Source organism: Colletes latitarsis, unplaced genomic scaffold (genome assembly GCF_051014445.1).
Source record: "Colletes latitarsis isolate SP2378_abdomen unplaced genomic scaffold, iyColLati1 scaffold0027, whole genome shotgun sequence".
Lineage (NCBI taxonomy): Eukaryota > Metazoa > Arthropoda > Insecta > Hymenoptera > Colletidae > Colletes > Colletes latitarsis.
The window spans coordinates 1304599-1318899 of record NW_027488377.1 but is presented as its reverse complement, the minus strand read 5'-3'; the positions used below and the strand labels follow the sequence as shown (position 1 = coordinate 1318899).

Genomic DNA, 14301 nt, shown 5'->3' with positions numbered 1-14301 from the left:
AGAAAAGCCCAGGATCTGGCCAGCAAGTGTGGGAAAAATGCGGAAGTATGAGCCAGATGAGTGCAAATCCCAGGCCTACCGCAGACCTACCCGGTGTTATCCTCTAAAATATTGATCGAAACCAGGTTTAATTGACAGTTTCAGTGAGGTACCACACTACTACGTTTTCAAAACCAGAAAAAACCCAGGATCAGGCCAAGAAGTATGCGAAAAATGCGAAACTATGAGGCAGATGAGCGCAAATCCCAGGCCTAACCCAGACCAAACTGGTGTTATCCTGTAAAATATTGATCGAAACCAGGTGTAATTGACTCTCTCAGTGTGGTACCACATTACTCCGTGATCCAAACCAATAATAGCCCAAGATATGGCCAACAAGTTTGCGAAAAATGCGAAACTATGAGCCAGATGATGGCAAATCCCAGGCCTAATCCAGACCTAGCTGGTGTTATCCTCTAAAATGTTGATCGAAACCAGGTTTAACTGACTGTTTCCGTGTGGTGCCGCATTACTACGTGACTTAAACCAAAAAACCCTTGCAAATGGCCAGCGATAATGCGAAAAATGCGAATAAATGAGCCAGATGAGGGCAAATCCCAGAAGTACCCCAGACCTAGCCGGCGTAGCCTGTAAGATATTGATCGCAACCAGGTATAATTGACTGTTTCAGCGTGGTACCACACTACTACGTTATCCAAATCAGAAAAAAACCCAGGATCTGGCCAAGAAGTATGCGAAAAATGCGATAGTATGGTCCAAATCATGGCAAATACCAGACCTAATCCAAACCTAATCATTGTTATCCTCCAAAATATTGTTCGAACCTAGGTTTAGTTGACTGTTTCAGTGTGGCACCACATTACTATGTGATCCAAACCAGAAAAAGCCCAGGATATGGCCAACAAGTATGCGAAAAATGCGAAAAAATGCGCCAGACGAGGGCAAATGCCAGGCCTAACCCAGACCTAACCGGTGTTATCCACTAAAATATTGATCGAAACCCGGTCTAATTGACCGTTTCTGTGTGGTACCACGTTACTATGTGACCCAAACCAGAAAAAGCCCAGGATTTGGCCAAGAAGTATGCGAAAAATGCGAAAGTATGAGTCAGATCAGGGCCAATCCCTGACATACACCAGACCTAGCCGGTGTTATCGTGTAAGATATTGATCGTAACCACGTATAATTGACTGCTTCAGCGTGGTTCCACATTACTACGTGATTCAAACCAGAAAAACCGTAGCATATGGCCAGCGAGCATGCGAAAAATGCGAATGTATGAGCCAGATGAGGGCAAATCTGAGACCGAAACGAGACCTAACCGGTGTTAACCTCTAAACTATTGATCGTCGTCAGGTTTAACTGACTGTTCCCGTGTGGTGCCACATTACTACGTGATTCAAACCAAAAAAACCCTAGCAAATGGCCAGCGATCATGCGAAAAATGCGAATGAATGAGCCAGATGAGGGCAAATCCCAGAACTACCCCAGACCTAGCCGGCGTTAGCCTGTAAGATATTGATCGAAACCAGGTATAATTGTCTGTTTCAGCGTGGTACCACACTACTACGTGATCCAAACCAGAGAAAGCCCAGGATAAGGCCAACAAGTATGCGATCAATGTGTATGTGTGAGCCAGATCATGGCAAATATCGGACCTAACCCAGACCTAGCCGGTGTTATCCTGTAAGATATTGATCGCAACCAGGTATAATTGACTGTTTCAGCGTGGTACCACACTACTACGTTATCCAAACCAGAGAAAGCCCGGGATAAGGCCAACAGGTATGCGAAAATTGCGAAAGTATGAGCCAGATTGTTTAAATAGGTACGAGTTCGTGCAAAGGTTATGATAAACCTTGTCTCGTACCCTTTAACGAAGTTTGGTCCGGATTACCAGGGATTGGAAATATGTTGGAAAGTGATTGTACAATTGAAAAATTTCCTTCGCCTGGTCCATCGGACACAGGCCGTTTATTTAAACAAAATAAATTGAAAAGAAACAGAATAAATATGATGGAAAAAAAGTGAAATTAAATTTATATTTGTGATTTTTAAAAAAACTGTAGGAAAAAATCACGAGCTGATGGCACGGGGGAAAAAACCTGCGCCGCCGTCGGCCCCTACGGCTCTCGTCTCGGTCTTCTGTAATCAAAAGAAATACCGAAATCCGGCGGTTAATACCTGACAACGCTCGGTGCGTTGTCTGACTTGCTCTAATCCCCACGCTCCTTCTTCCGTTTACGGTAAACAGGAGCGGGATTCTTACACAGCGATAAACAACTGTGTTAGTGGACTGTATTATTATTTCAACGTTTCAGTTTTTGGAAACGTTGAATTGCAGATGGGGAAGACGAGATTCTAATCTCGATCTTCCCACTGCTGCAGGCTTGGTTTTTGCAGGAGAGGACAACAAGTGGAGGTTGTAAGGCTCCAAAGGTTGTCAACTCCGCGGTCCCTCGCCGTTCCCTGGTCCGTACGGGACCGGTGTAATGCAGAGCCTTAACTGCACAGAAGCGACTGATTATTAAGGTTCTAACACCACGGTGCCCTTTGAACGTAGTTCTACGTCGAGTGTCCGTACCCACTGACGATCTGGAACCCATGCTCGAGCAGGTCGAAACCAGTCGAGATATTTACCCATGGAGAATGCCAAATAAGGCCCCTATCGGGTGTTATCCCAAACTTTTGTCTCGACCCTGGAAAACGACGAACCCAACCCAGGGATTTTGCAACGAAGGCTCCCTATAGGTTGGGGTTCTGAACCGTGCAATAGCCAAACAGAGAATCAAGAAATTCTCTCGGTTCTCAAACACGACCACTGATTTCAGCAATACGTGTTTGTCCGTCACAACGGTGGCGATAATCAAGCACTGTTTAAGTGCAATCTGATTATATTCAGCCACCGATGGCGGGTTGTGAAAATTACTCAAATTATCGAGTAAATTTTCCTGTTCCTATGGTTCATTTGCCGCGGAAATCGAGATATTCTCACAAAACCGTAGGGTACGAAATTCGACTTGGCGTGATTCTTTCGAATCCGCAGCAGTCTCTTTCTTGTACCGTTTCGGTTAAGTGGATCCACGATCGTATTAGACGAATCTAATTAATCGTATTTATCGATTCCGATAGATTGACGAGGTCGGCTCAGGAGATCCGCACTCGTCGAGAACCAGGTAGCAAGTGCTCCCGTGACATACCTGCTTAACTGTGGCCACGAGAGAGGGGAGATTTTCGTCTCGTGGCGCTGTCTGGTTTAAGCTGTCTGTCTCTTACTAATTTTGTATCCTCTCTGTAATTTTGGCGTATTAACACGTGTTCTCGGGGAACCGTTACTAGGCCGATCGCTTGATTTGTATCGAAAGTAAGTTTGTAGTTTTTCTACACGGTATTGCTCGAAACATATTACGCCGCAGAGAAGGCTCTGGAATGTCGCGTAAATTGAGAATACCGTATAAGAAATGTCCTGCTTTTTCTATCGATCACGCGACGGTTTAACCGACTTTTCAAACAACGAATTAACGCGTTATTTAAACATACCGCCCCCCTTGCACGGTCCGTGCAATAAACAAAGGAGCGGTAATTCGCGGTTTTTTCGACAAAGAGAGGATTTTGTTCACTTAATTAACAAAATTAGGTTACTTACTTCGACGATGACGCCTGGTTGCTTGCCTGCTGCTCCTGCAGCAGCTTCAGGGACGCGAGGACTACCTCCGTCAGCGAACTGTCCTGCCGCTGGCCGCTACTGGGGGTTCTCCGGGCTTCCGCCCTCGCCTTGCGCCGTTGTTCGACGCGGCGCCAGGACCGTCCTTTTTCTTGGGGCTTCTGGTCCTCCCTGGCGGGCCGTTTCCTGGTCGGGGTCGGCTTCGGCGGGGGCGATTTTGGCTGCGCCGGTTGCTGGACGGCCGCTGTTGCCGCGGTTTTCGTGGCCTTTGACGGCCGGAAATTGCAGGCGACGAGCCGGCCGGCTGGTGTCCACTTTAGGTGGAAGTGGCCCCCTTCGGCTGGACACTTATACCGTCGTGTGGTCCACGGCACGTGGGCTGGCACCCGTATCACCTCGGGCCCCATGTGGACATCGTAGGTCGGCAGGTTGCCGATGATGGCGGCGGCTGGCGGTTCGTTATCGGGCACCGCGGCCTCGGCAGTCCACCTCTCAGTGGCAGATGAGGTCGAGGCCACTGCCTCGGGGCCCTCCATGTCCTTCTCTCTTCCACTTTTGGGGGCGAATACCTCACCCAATTGGAGGAGGCGCTCAAACTGGGCTTCCATCTCGGGGTCCATGCGTTCCGACCCCACGACCGTCACCACACTTTCATCGCTTGACATCTTGCTTATTCGATTGATTAGGAACTGAACCGATTCCGTCCGCGGGTCCTGCTTTTAAAGGCGTAGATCTCGGGGAATCGGGGAATCGCTCCCTTCCTCAATCCTTAACGGGATGGTAGGGTATGGTACCCCTCTGTCCGTATCCCTCAACTGAGACTTGTAGAACGTGTGAGACAACACCATGATTGTGTCAATGGTCTTTCTCACTCTACTGTGTCTCTTTGTCTAGCGGAATTCGGGATTTCTTATGTCCCGATAGCGTCGTCGACGTTTGTTGTCGTTACCGACTCTTCCACGGGCAATTTACACAGACGTGTGATAGGACGTGTGTAGGTGGACGTTGCTGTGCGAACTTTAACTACACGCACACGCCTGTCTTTACCCGGGAATATTTCCTCGATTCTCCCCATTTCCCATTGATTTGGGGGGAGAAGAGGGTTTTGCACTAACACCAAATCGTTTGGTTTTAGCTGTGCGTGGGCGGTATGCCACTTATAGCGGTTCTGGAGGTGCGTGAGATAATCACGCGTCCAATGCCTCCAGAGTTGCTCGTGGAATTTCTGTATCGCTCTCCACCGTGTAAGGCGGGAGAGTTTTTCAGTTTCCACGGACTCGAACGGAAGTGCATTTATCGGAATTCCGATCAAGAAGTGGCCAGGTGTGAGAGGTGCATAATCCTCAGGGCTATCGCTTAAAGTGGAAATCGGTCGAGAATTCAAGCTCGCTTCGATCTTGCAGAGTAATGTCTGCATTTCCTCGCTTGTAGGCGCGAAATCGCCGAGGGTGCGTTTGAGGTGATGTTTCACCGATTTCACCCCGGCTTCTTGCATACCGCCGAAATGAGGTGCACTAAGTGTATTAAATTTCCACGTAATACCCTTCTGGCCGCACTTATTGCGCATTTCCTGTGTATTGTACACGATATTGAAATGTTCTCGCAATTCTCGATCCGCTCCGACGAAGTTTGTTCCGCTGTCACTGAACATGCAGGACGGAACTCCTCGACGGGCGATAAATCGATCCAAGGCGGCCAAAAATGCACTTGTTGTGTAATCATGCACGAGTTCGATATGCACGGCTCTCGTAGCGAAGCAGACGAATACTGCTATGTAAGCTTTGTGAGCTGCTTTTCCTCGACCGGCGGAGTCGCGGACACGGTATGGTCCAGCGTAATCTACTCCGCAGTTCGAAAAAACTCGTGCCTCGCGACTGCGTTCCGGAATTAAATCCTGCATTATCTGCGTTGAGGCGTTTGCTTGCCATCTCACGCATCGAATGCAATTATGGATAACCGTACGCGCCGCGTTACGACAACCGATGATCCAGAATTTCTGTCTCACCGTGTACATGGTTAATTGCAAACCCCCGTGTAACGTATCAACGTGACATTGCCTGATTATCATGTTAGAAACATGATGCTTTGGCAGAATTACCGGGTGTTTTGTTTCCCATGCAAGTGCTGCATTCTCCAGCCTTCCACCCACTCGCAAGACGTCTTTTTCGTCGAGGAAAGGGTTGAGGCTTTTTAAGGGAGACTTTGCAGGAATTCCCTTCCGCTTTTTTAAGCTTTGGTACTCTTCCGCAAAGTGCATGCGTTGTCCACTGGCGTTTCGAGGAGCATTTCCGCTGCCTGGTCCCCCGGTTGGAAAGGATGGTTGCGGCTCTGGGCCGGATCCTGCCCAACCTGGGGGGCCCGGCGGGCCGAGTTCGTCGCCTCTATGTGGCAATGGTCCAGTCGGTGGCCCTATACGGGGCCCCCGTCTGGGCGGACGACATGGCTGCCTCCCGGCGCAGCATGACTATGCTGCGTCGGGTGCAGAGGCGCATGGCGCTCAGGGTCGTCCGCGGGTATCGGACCATGTCACATGGGGCGGCGACGGTTCTAGCGGGGATGCCGCCCATGGACCTGCTCGCGCGGTCGCACGCGGTGATGTACCGGCACCGCGTCGACCGTCGCGCGGGGGTGGGGGCGGTCCCGGGCGGGCAGGAACCTGCTTGGGGCGATTTGAAGCGCCAGGCCCGGCAGTCCGTGTTGCTCGCGTGGCAGGAGCGGCTGGCTCTGCCAACCGCGGGGCACCGGACTGTCGGGGCGGTTCGGCCACTCCTGAAGGAGTGGCTGGACAGAGGCCATGGCAGCCTCACCTACCGGATGGCACAGGTATTTTCCGGGCATGGCAGCTTCGGAAGATACCTGTGCCGGATAGGGAAGGAGCCGACGGCGCGTTGCTGCCACTGCGACGCTGAGCAGGACACGGCGGATCATACCCTGGAGGTATGCCCCGCGTGGGAGGAGGAGCGCCGTGTCCTGGTCGGCGTCGTCGGGCGGGATGTCTCGCTGCCGGGCGTGGTGCGCGCCATGCTCGGCAGCGAGGAGAAGTGGAGGGCCGTGGCCTCCTTCTGCGAGAACGTAATGTTGCAGAAGGAGGCCGCGGGGAGGGAGCGCGAGCTTCAGCGGCGCGCTGAAGCTCGCGCTCGTGCGGTGGCCCGAGGTCGTCGCCCGGTCGGGAGGCGTCGCGGGCGGCCGCCTCGGCGTGGCGGATGACCTAGGCTGGGAGGGGGGTCCTGAGGGGACCCTCCTCCCGCCAGGCGGCGCCGGGTCGGACCGGTTGGGGGTAGGAGTGCCTCCCCCTACCGGTCCGACGCAAGGGGAGGCACCCTCGGCGGTCTGGTGCGGCCATGAACGCCCGGCCGCCGAGGGGTGGAAACGGGGTCGCGGGCGGTTGCGAGTTGGGGCTCGCAGCCGCCACTAAACGCGGCCCCGGGACGGATAGCGGCGGGATGGAGTGGCCCCGTCCCGCCGCTATGAGGCAGTGTGTCTACTGGGGGGACCGATTGTCCCCCCGGGGGATGGGCGCGAAAGCGCGGGCACGGGGAGGATACCGGAAGAATGCTTCGAGCGATTCCCGGTATCCTCCCAAAGCGTGCCGAAGGGTCACCGTGGGGTTTTTAGTGGGTAGGTCCCGCGCCTGTCGTTGTACGGGCGCGGGGAATCCCACACACCCCTCCCACCTCTCCCCAAGGAGGTGGGAGGGAGTCTTTCGAAGATTTTCCCCACGACAAAAAAAAAAAAAAAAAAAAAAAAAAAGTGCATGCGTTGTAAATAGCGCACAATTCTTTCTGTTGCACGCTGTAATTCCGGTGCTTCGACGATTTTGGCACCGAAAGACCACCGGTCCCCGTCCCACGTCCTTTTTAGTCGAAGACAGTAGGCGGTTACGCGGAGTAGCTTACTCCATTTGGAAAATCGGAATACAAAATCCCATTCCTTTTGTGGAGTTGCTACGGGGATATGCGATACGCGCTTACCCTCCTCGGTCTCGATCGAAGCGGGCATTTTTGGCCAATTTTCTTCCGCTTGTCGAAGCCACGTCGGCCCGGAAATCCAGAGCTCCGACTGAAGGAGTTCCGACGCATCCACCCCACGCGAATTTAGATCCGCGGGATTCGAGCGCGTGGGAACATGATGCCATTCAGCGTTCGGGAGTAATGTCTGGATTTTCGACACTCGGTTGGCGATTACAACCTTCCATGTCGATGCATGCTTCCTTAACCAAGCCAATGCAATCGTGGAATCTGTCCAGCAGATTACGCGGTGCACTTTAATCGGAAGTGACCGCTGCACGTGCACCACCAGCTCGGAGAGGAGTGCCGCCCCGTTTAATTCGAGGACTGGGATGGACTGCGTTTTAATCGGAGCGACTCGCGTTTTTGCCATCAGCAACGTCGTAAAAATTTCGTTGCTTATCGTCGTCACGCGTAAATACGTGACGGCCGAATAGGCCGCGAGCGAAGCGTCGCAGAATCCGTGCAGTTTTACTGACACCGTATCAGCTCCGTAACGTATCCATCTAGGAATTTTTAACTCCTTTAAGCTGCTCCAATCCGTACAGAACGCATTCCACGTTTTTTGCGTATTCGCGGAGATTTGATCGTCCCACTGGATTTTCTCCAGCCACTGAGACTGCATCAAAATCTTCGCGCGAATTACAACCGGCGAGAGCCAGCCGAGTGGATCGAAGAGCTTGGCAATTTTCGAAAACAAATTTCTTTTTGTCATCGGTGATGCCGAGGGTTGGAACCGTGAGAGATTGAAATAGAAATAATCTCCAGACGGTATTCATCGTAAACCGAGCACTTTTAGTTCAGAATCATCGAACAAAGTGAGGTTAACGGCGTGGGAGTGAGCGCTGTGGGGGATATTTCGCAATAATTGTGGCGAATTTCCTGCCCACTTCCTCAGCTCAAACCCGCCTCCTTGGAGGAGCTCGCAGACTTGTGTGCGGATTTTCTCCAACAAGAATTTATCAGGTGCTCCCATGAATACATCGTCGACGTAAATGTCCTTCTCGAGAATCGGAGCGGCAAGCGGAAATTTCTTTCCATCCTGTTCCTTTAATTCGAGGAGGGTACGCATCGACAAGTACGGGGCGCACGCCGTTCCGTATGTAACGGTATTTAACTCGAACGCTACCAGCTGTTCGGTTTCGGGTGCATTCCATACTATGCATTGAAAACGACGATCCTCAGGGGCGACGAGAATCTGTCGAAACATCTTCTCGATATCAGCCACCAACACGTATTCGTACAAACGCCATCTCGTTAATACCGAGGTAATATCGTTTTGTAATTTTGGACCTACGTGTAGGATGTCGTTTAGGGAGCGTCCACCCACTGTCCTGCTGGTCGCATTAAAGACGACCCGCAATTTGGTGGTCGCGCTGTCCGTGCGAATGACCGCTCGGTGCGGAATGTAAAGTCTAGTTTAGTCAATAGGTTCGATACGCGACATATGACCTAAAGACTCGTATTCCGCTAGAAACTCTGCGTATTCTTTACCGAGAGTCGGATTCGTGTCCAGTTTCTTCCTCAGCCTTGTGAGAGCGGGAAGCGCGATATCGAAGGAATTTCCCAACGCTTCTTCCGGTCTCGGGCAATTGAGGGGGAGTCGGACTACAAACCGCCCAGTTTCGTTACGGGTAACGGTTTTTTGAAAGAATGCTTCGCACTCCTCTTCTGCTTTGGTATGCGTGGAGGTTGCGGGAATTTCTTCCATTTCCCAGAACTTTCGAACCGCTTGATCCAGCGATTCGAGTACGGTGCAGTGCAGCGACTGCACCGTGGTCTGCGCACCACTTGCTGCGTTTGTCGGCCCGGATATCACCCAGCCGAATGCAGTTTCTTGTGCAATGGGACCTGCATCGTTTATGCGACGGAATCCCGCTCGCATAATCTGTGCATATAGGTCCGCACCGATCAAAATTTCAATGGTTTGATCCGATGCGGGGTCGGGGTCGGCAAGCGGTAATTCCAGGAACGCTTCGTATCCGAGCGTTCCTACCGATGGAGTCGCGTAGGTCGTGATTTGAGGCACGACGTACGCATCAGCCACACACATCGGTTTCTCACCGTCTTTTGCGCCGAGACTCATTCCGACACTGTACTTTATCGATCGGGTTCGGTCACCCCCCAGGCCCGTCACCGTGGCTGGGGTTTTCCTCCGCGCGAGTTTGAGGTCATTCACCAAACTCGCGGATATGAAGGACGTTTCCGATCCTTGATCGAGTAGGGCGCGCGCGATTCGCGTCGTGCCATTTTTGCCGAACACTTTAACTCGGGCGGTCGCTAATAGCCCTGGCCTTGGTGCGCCTGTACCAAGAGCGGTACAGTGCGACGTGGAGGCGGGCGTTGTTTTAGCACTCGTCGAAGTGTTGGGTTTCGGCCTCGATTTCGTAGGCCGACAGGATTGGTCATCAAGACGCCGCTCTTGCCGGTTGCCGACTTCACCTTTTGGTAACGGCTTAGTCGGTTGAGCTTCCCGTTTTACCTCGAAGTGCAGCAGGGAATGGTGCATCCCGCCGCACGTCGTACATGCCGTGGAGTTTTTGCATTTGGTCACCGTATGAGTGGTGCCCAGGCACTGGATGCACCACCGGCGACCTTTCACATACTGACTGCGCATTTTTGCAGTCAATATTGCAAAATTTCGGCAGTTCGGCAAACTGTGCGGCCCGTTACAGAATCCGCACAATTGAGTGGGCGTTGTTCCAACCTGCCTGACGTTATCGGAACCCGTTCGTCGTGGCTGTTCAGCCTGGACGTTTTCCATGACAACGTTATGGCTTCTCACGTTCTTCGAGGCGGCGCTGACTTCCCACGCCGCGCTTCGATTACGCGTGGGTTTTGTTGGAAGCCCTAAGGCAGCTTTTCTGCGCTCCTCGTTCATGGAGAGCAAGGCACGTGACCATTTGTCCACGAATTTCCTTACGTCCTCGAACGTAGGATAATCGGGCGAGAGGTCTAGCGTTTTTTGCCATTCCAGCTCCATTTCGGGGGTGAAGTGTTGCTTCACCCAATGAGCGAGCAGCCAGTCTCGTTGTTGTTCTGGTGTGCCCTTTGTATCCAGAACAGCGATTGCTTGGGTGCAACCCACGGTCACCTGTTGCATGCTGGACAAGTCGTTCATATCGATGGGCTTCAGATATAGAAGCTTGTCCAGTAGTTTCCCAGTGACGATGCGTTGGAGACCGAATTCGGTCTTCAGCCTCTTCCACGCTTCCGTGAAGTTGCGACCCACGACTGGAAGGGAAGCAACGATTGCTGCAGCCGGCCCCTCAAGGCAGGCATTCAGAAAATACAATCGTTGGATGTCCCCCAACGCAGCATTATTAATTACCCTGGCGGTAAACAGATCCTCGAAGTGTTCCCACTCTCGAGGATCACCTCCGAATTTGGGTGTTCGCTGCTTGGGGAGCTCGATCGGTACGTTGCATGGTTCGACCGACACCGCTGGTCTTTTGTCAGTGGTGAGTCGGTCGATTTCCGTGCTTACGAGATCCATGTATTCGTGGAAATCGTTTTCGGCGGCTACGATAATATTCTGTTTAAAGAAATCGTAGTTTTGTCTTTGCGCCGGCTTTAAGAGCTTGCGCACGGCCGTATACCGATCGTTTAACTCCTTCCATTGTGTTTTGGCAAAATCGAGCTTTTCCTCGAGAAGCCTCACCGAGTAATTCGCTCTGCCCGTTTTTCTCACGTTAGTAGCCAATTTGCTTAGGCGGTAGGTGATTTCGCACATGGTCTCTATGTGCTCATCAGCTTCCGTCCACATGGTTTCTTTAGCCACGGCCATTGTTGGGTTTTATCGAGGATTAATCAGCTCGAACTAACCTCTCACGTGAATATTCGACACGTGTGATTTACTGTATCTTTCCCAATTTCTCAAAACCTCATGTTATATCCGGCTCGAAGGACCTTCGTTTAAATAGGTACGAGCTCGTGCAAAGGTTATGATAAACCTTGTCTCGTACCCTTTAACGAAGTATGGTCCGGATTACGAGGGATTGGAAATATGGGGGAAAGTGATTGTACAATTGAAAAATTTCCTTCGCCTGGTCCACCGGACACAGGCCGTTTATTTAAACAAAATAAATTGAAAATAAACAAAAAAAAAATGAAGGAAAATAAAAATTGAAATTAAATTTATATTTGTGATTTTTAAAAAAACTGCAGGAAAAAACCCCGAGCTGATGGCTCGGGAGAAAAAACCTGCGCCGCCGTCGGCCCCTACGGCTCTCGTCTCGGTCTTCTGTAATCAAAAGAAATACCGAAATCCGGCGGTTAATACCTGACAACGCTCGGTGCGTTGTCTGACTTGCTCTAATCCCCACGCTCCTTCTTCCGTTTACGGTAAACAGGAGCGGGATTCTTACACAGCGATAAACAACTGTGTTAGTGGACTGTATTATTATTTCAACGTTTCAGATTTTGGAAACGTTGAATTGCAGATGGGGAAGACGAGATTCTAATGTCGATCTTCCCACTGCTGCAGGCTTGGTTTTTGCAGGAGAGGACAACAAGTGGAGGTTGTAAGGCTCCAAAGGTTGTCAACTCCGCGGTCCCTCGCCGTTCCCTGGTCCGTACGGGACCGGTGTGATGCAGAGCCTTAACTGCACAGAAGCGACTGATTATTAAGGTTCTAACACCACGGTGCCCTTTGAACGTAGTTCTACGTCGAGTGTCCGTACCCACTGACGATCTGGAACCCACGCTCGAGCAGGTCGAAACCAGCCGAGATATTTACCCATGGAGAATGCCAAATAAGGCCCCTATCGGGTGTTATCCCAAACTTTTGTCTCGACCCTGGAAAACGACGAACCCAACCCAGGGATTTTGCAACGAAGGCTCCCTATAGGTTGGGGTTCTGAACCGTGCAATAGGCAAACAGAGAATCAAGAAATTCTCTCGGTTCTCAAACACGACCACTGATTTCAGCAACACGTGTTTGTCCGTCACAACGGTGGCGATAATCAAGCACTGTTTAAGTGCAATCTGATTATATTCAGCCACCGATGGCGGGTTGTGAAAACTACTCAAATTATCGAGTAAATTTTCCTGTTCCTATGGTTCATTTGCCGCGGAAATCGAGATATTCTCACAAAACCGTAGGGTACGAAATTCGACTTGGCGTGATTCTTTCGAATCCGCAGCAGTCTCTTTCTTGTACCGTTTCGGTTAAGTGGATCCACGATCGTATTAGACGAATCTAATTAATCGTATTTATCGATTCCGATAGATTGACGAGGTCGGCTCAGGAGATCTGCACTCGTCGAGAACCAGGTAGCAAGTGCTCCCGTGACATACCTGCTTAACGGTGGCCACGAGAGAGGGGAGCTTTTCGTCTCGTGGCGCTGTCTGGTTTAAGCTGTCTGTCTCTTACTAATTTTGTATACTCTTTGTAATTTTGGCGTATTAACACGTGCTCTCGGGGAACCGTAACTAGGCCGATCGCGTGATTTGTATCGAAAGTAAGTTTGTAGTTTTTCTACACGGTATTGCTCGAAACATATTACGCCGCAGAGAAGGCTCTAGAATGTCGCGTAAACTGAGAATACCGTATAAGAAATGTCCTGCTTTTCCTATCGATCACGCGACGGTTTAACCGACTTTTCAAACAACGAATTAACGCGTTATTTAAACACACATCATGGCAACTACCAGACCGAAACGAGACCTAACAGGTGTTATCCTGTATAATATTGATCGAGGTCAGGTTTAATTGACTGTTTCTAAGTGGTACCACATTACTACGTGATCCAAACCAGAAAAAGCCCAGGATAAGGCCGGCATGTATGGGAAAAATGCGGAAGTATGAGCCAGATGAGGGCAAATCCCAGACCTAAACGAGACCTAACCGGTGTTATCCTCTAAAATATTCTTCGAATCCTAGTTTAGTTGACTGTTTCAGTGTAGTACCACATTACTACGTGATCCTAACCAGCAAAAGCCCGGGATATGGCCAACAAGTATGCGAAAAATGCGAAAGCATGCACCAGATGAGGGCAAATCCCAGACCTGAACGAGACCTAACCGGAGTTATCCTATAAAATATTGATCGAGGCCAGGTTTAATTTTGACTGTTTCAGGGAGGTACCACATTACTACGTGATCCAGACCAGAAAACGCCCAGGATAAGACCAACAAGTATGCGAAAAATGCGAAAGTATGAGCCAGATGAGGGCAAATCCCAGATCTGAACGAGACCTAACCGGTGTTATCCTATAAAAAATTGATCGAACCCAGGTTTAGTTGACTGTTTCTGAGTGGTACCACATTACTACGTGATCCAAACCAGAGAAAGCCCAGGATAAAGCCAAGAAGTATGCGAAAAATGCGAAAGTATGAGCCAGATGGGGGCAAATCCCAGAACTACCCCAGACCATGCCGGTGTTATCCCCTAAGATATTGATGGAAACCAAGTTTAACTGACTGTTTCAGTGTGGTGCCACAATACTACGAGATCCTAACCAGCAAAAGCCAGGGATATGGCCAACAAGTATGCGAAAAATGCGAAAGTATGCACCAGATGGGGGCAAATTCCAGAACTACCCCAGACCATGCCGGTGTTATCCCCTAAGATATTGATGGAAACCAAGTTTAACTGACTGTTTCAGTGTGGTGCCACAATACTACGAG

General features: G+C 50.7%; 1 protein-coding gene across 1 annotated transcript; it reads right to left on the bottom strand.

The window, feature by feature from the left end:
* Positions 1-9091: 9091 nt before the first annotated feature.
* Positions 9092-11458, bottom strand: LOC143350736 (uncharacterized). The gene has a single exon (XM_076782747.1). The coding sequence runs from the start codon at positions 11456-11458 to the stop codon at positions 9092-9094; it is 2367 nt and encodes a 788-aa protein (XP_076638862.1).
* Positions 11459-14301: the final 2843 nt, after the last annotated feature.

Coding starts and splice junctions, on each gene's coding strand:
- LOC143350736 (XM_076782747.1), bottom strand. CDS start 11,458: ATGGCCGTGGCTAAAGAAACCATGTGGACGGAAGCTGATGAGCACATA.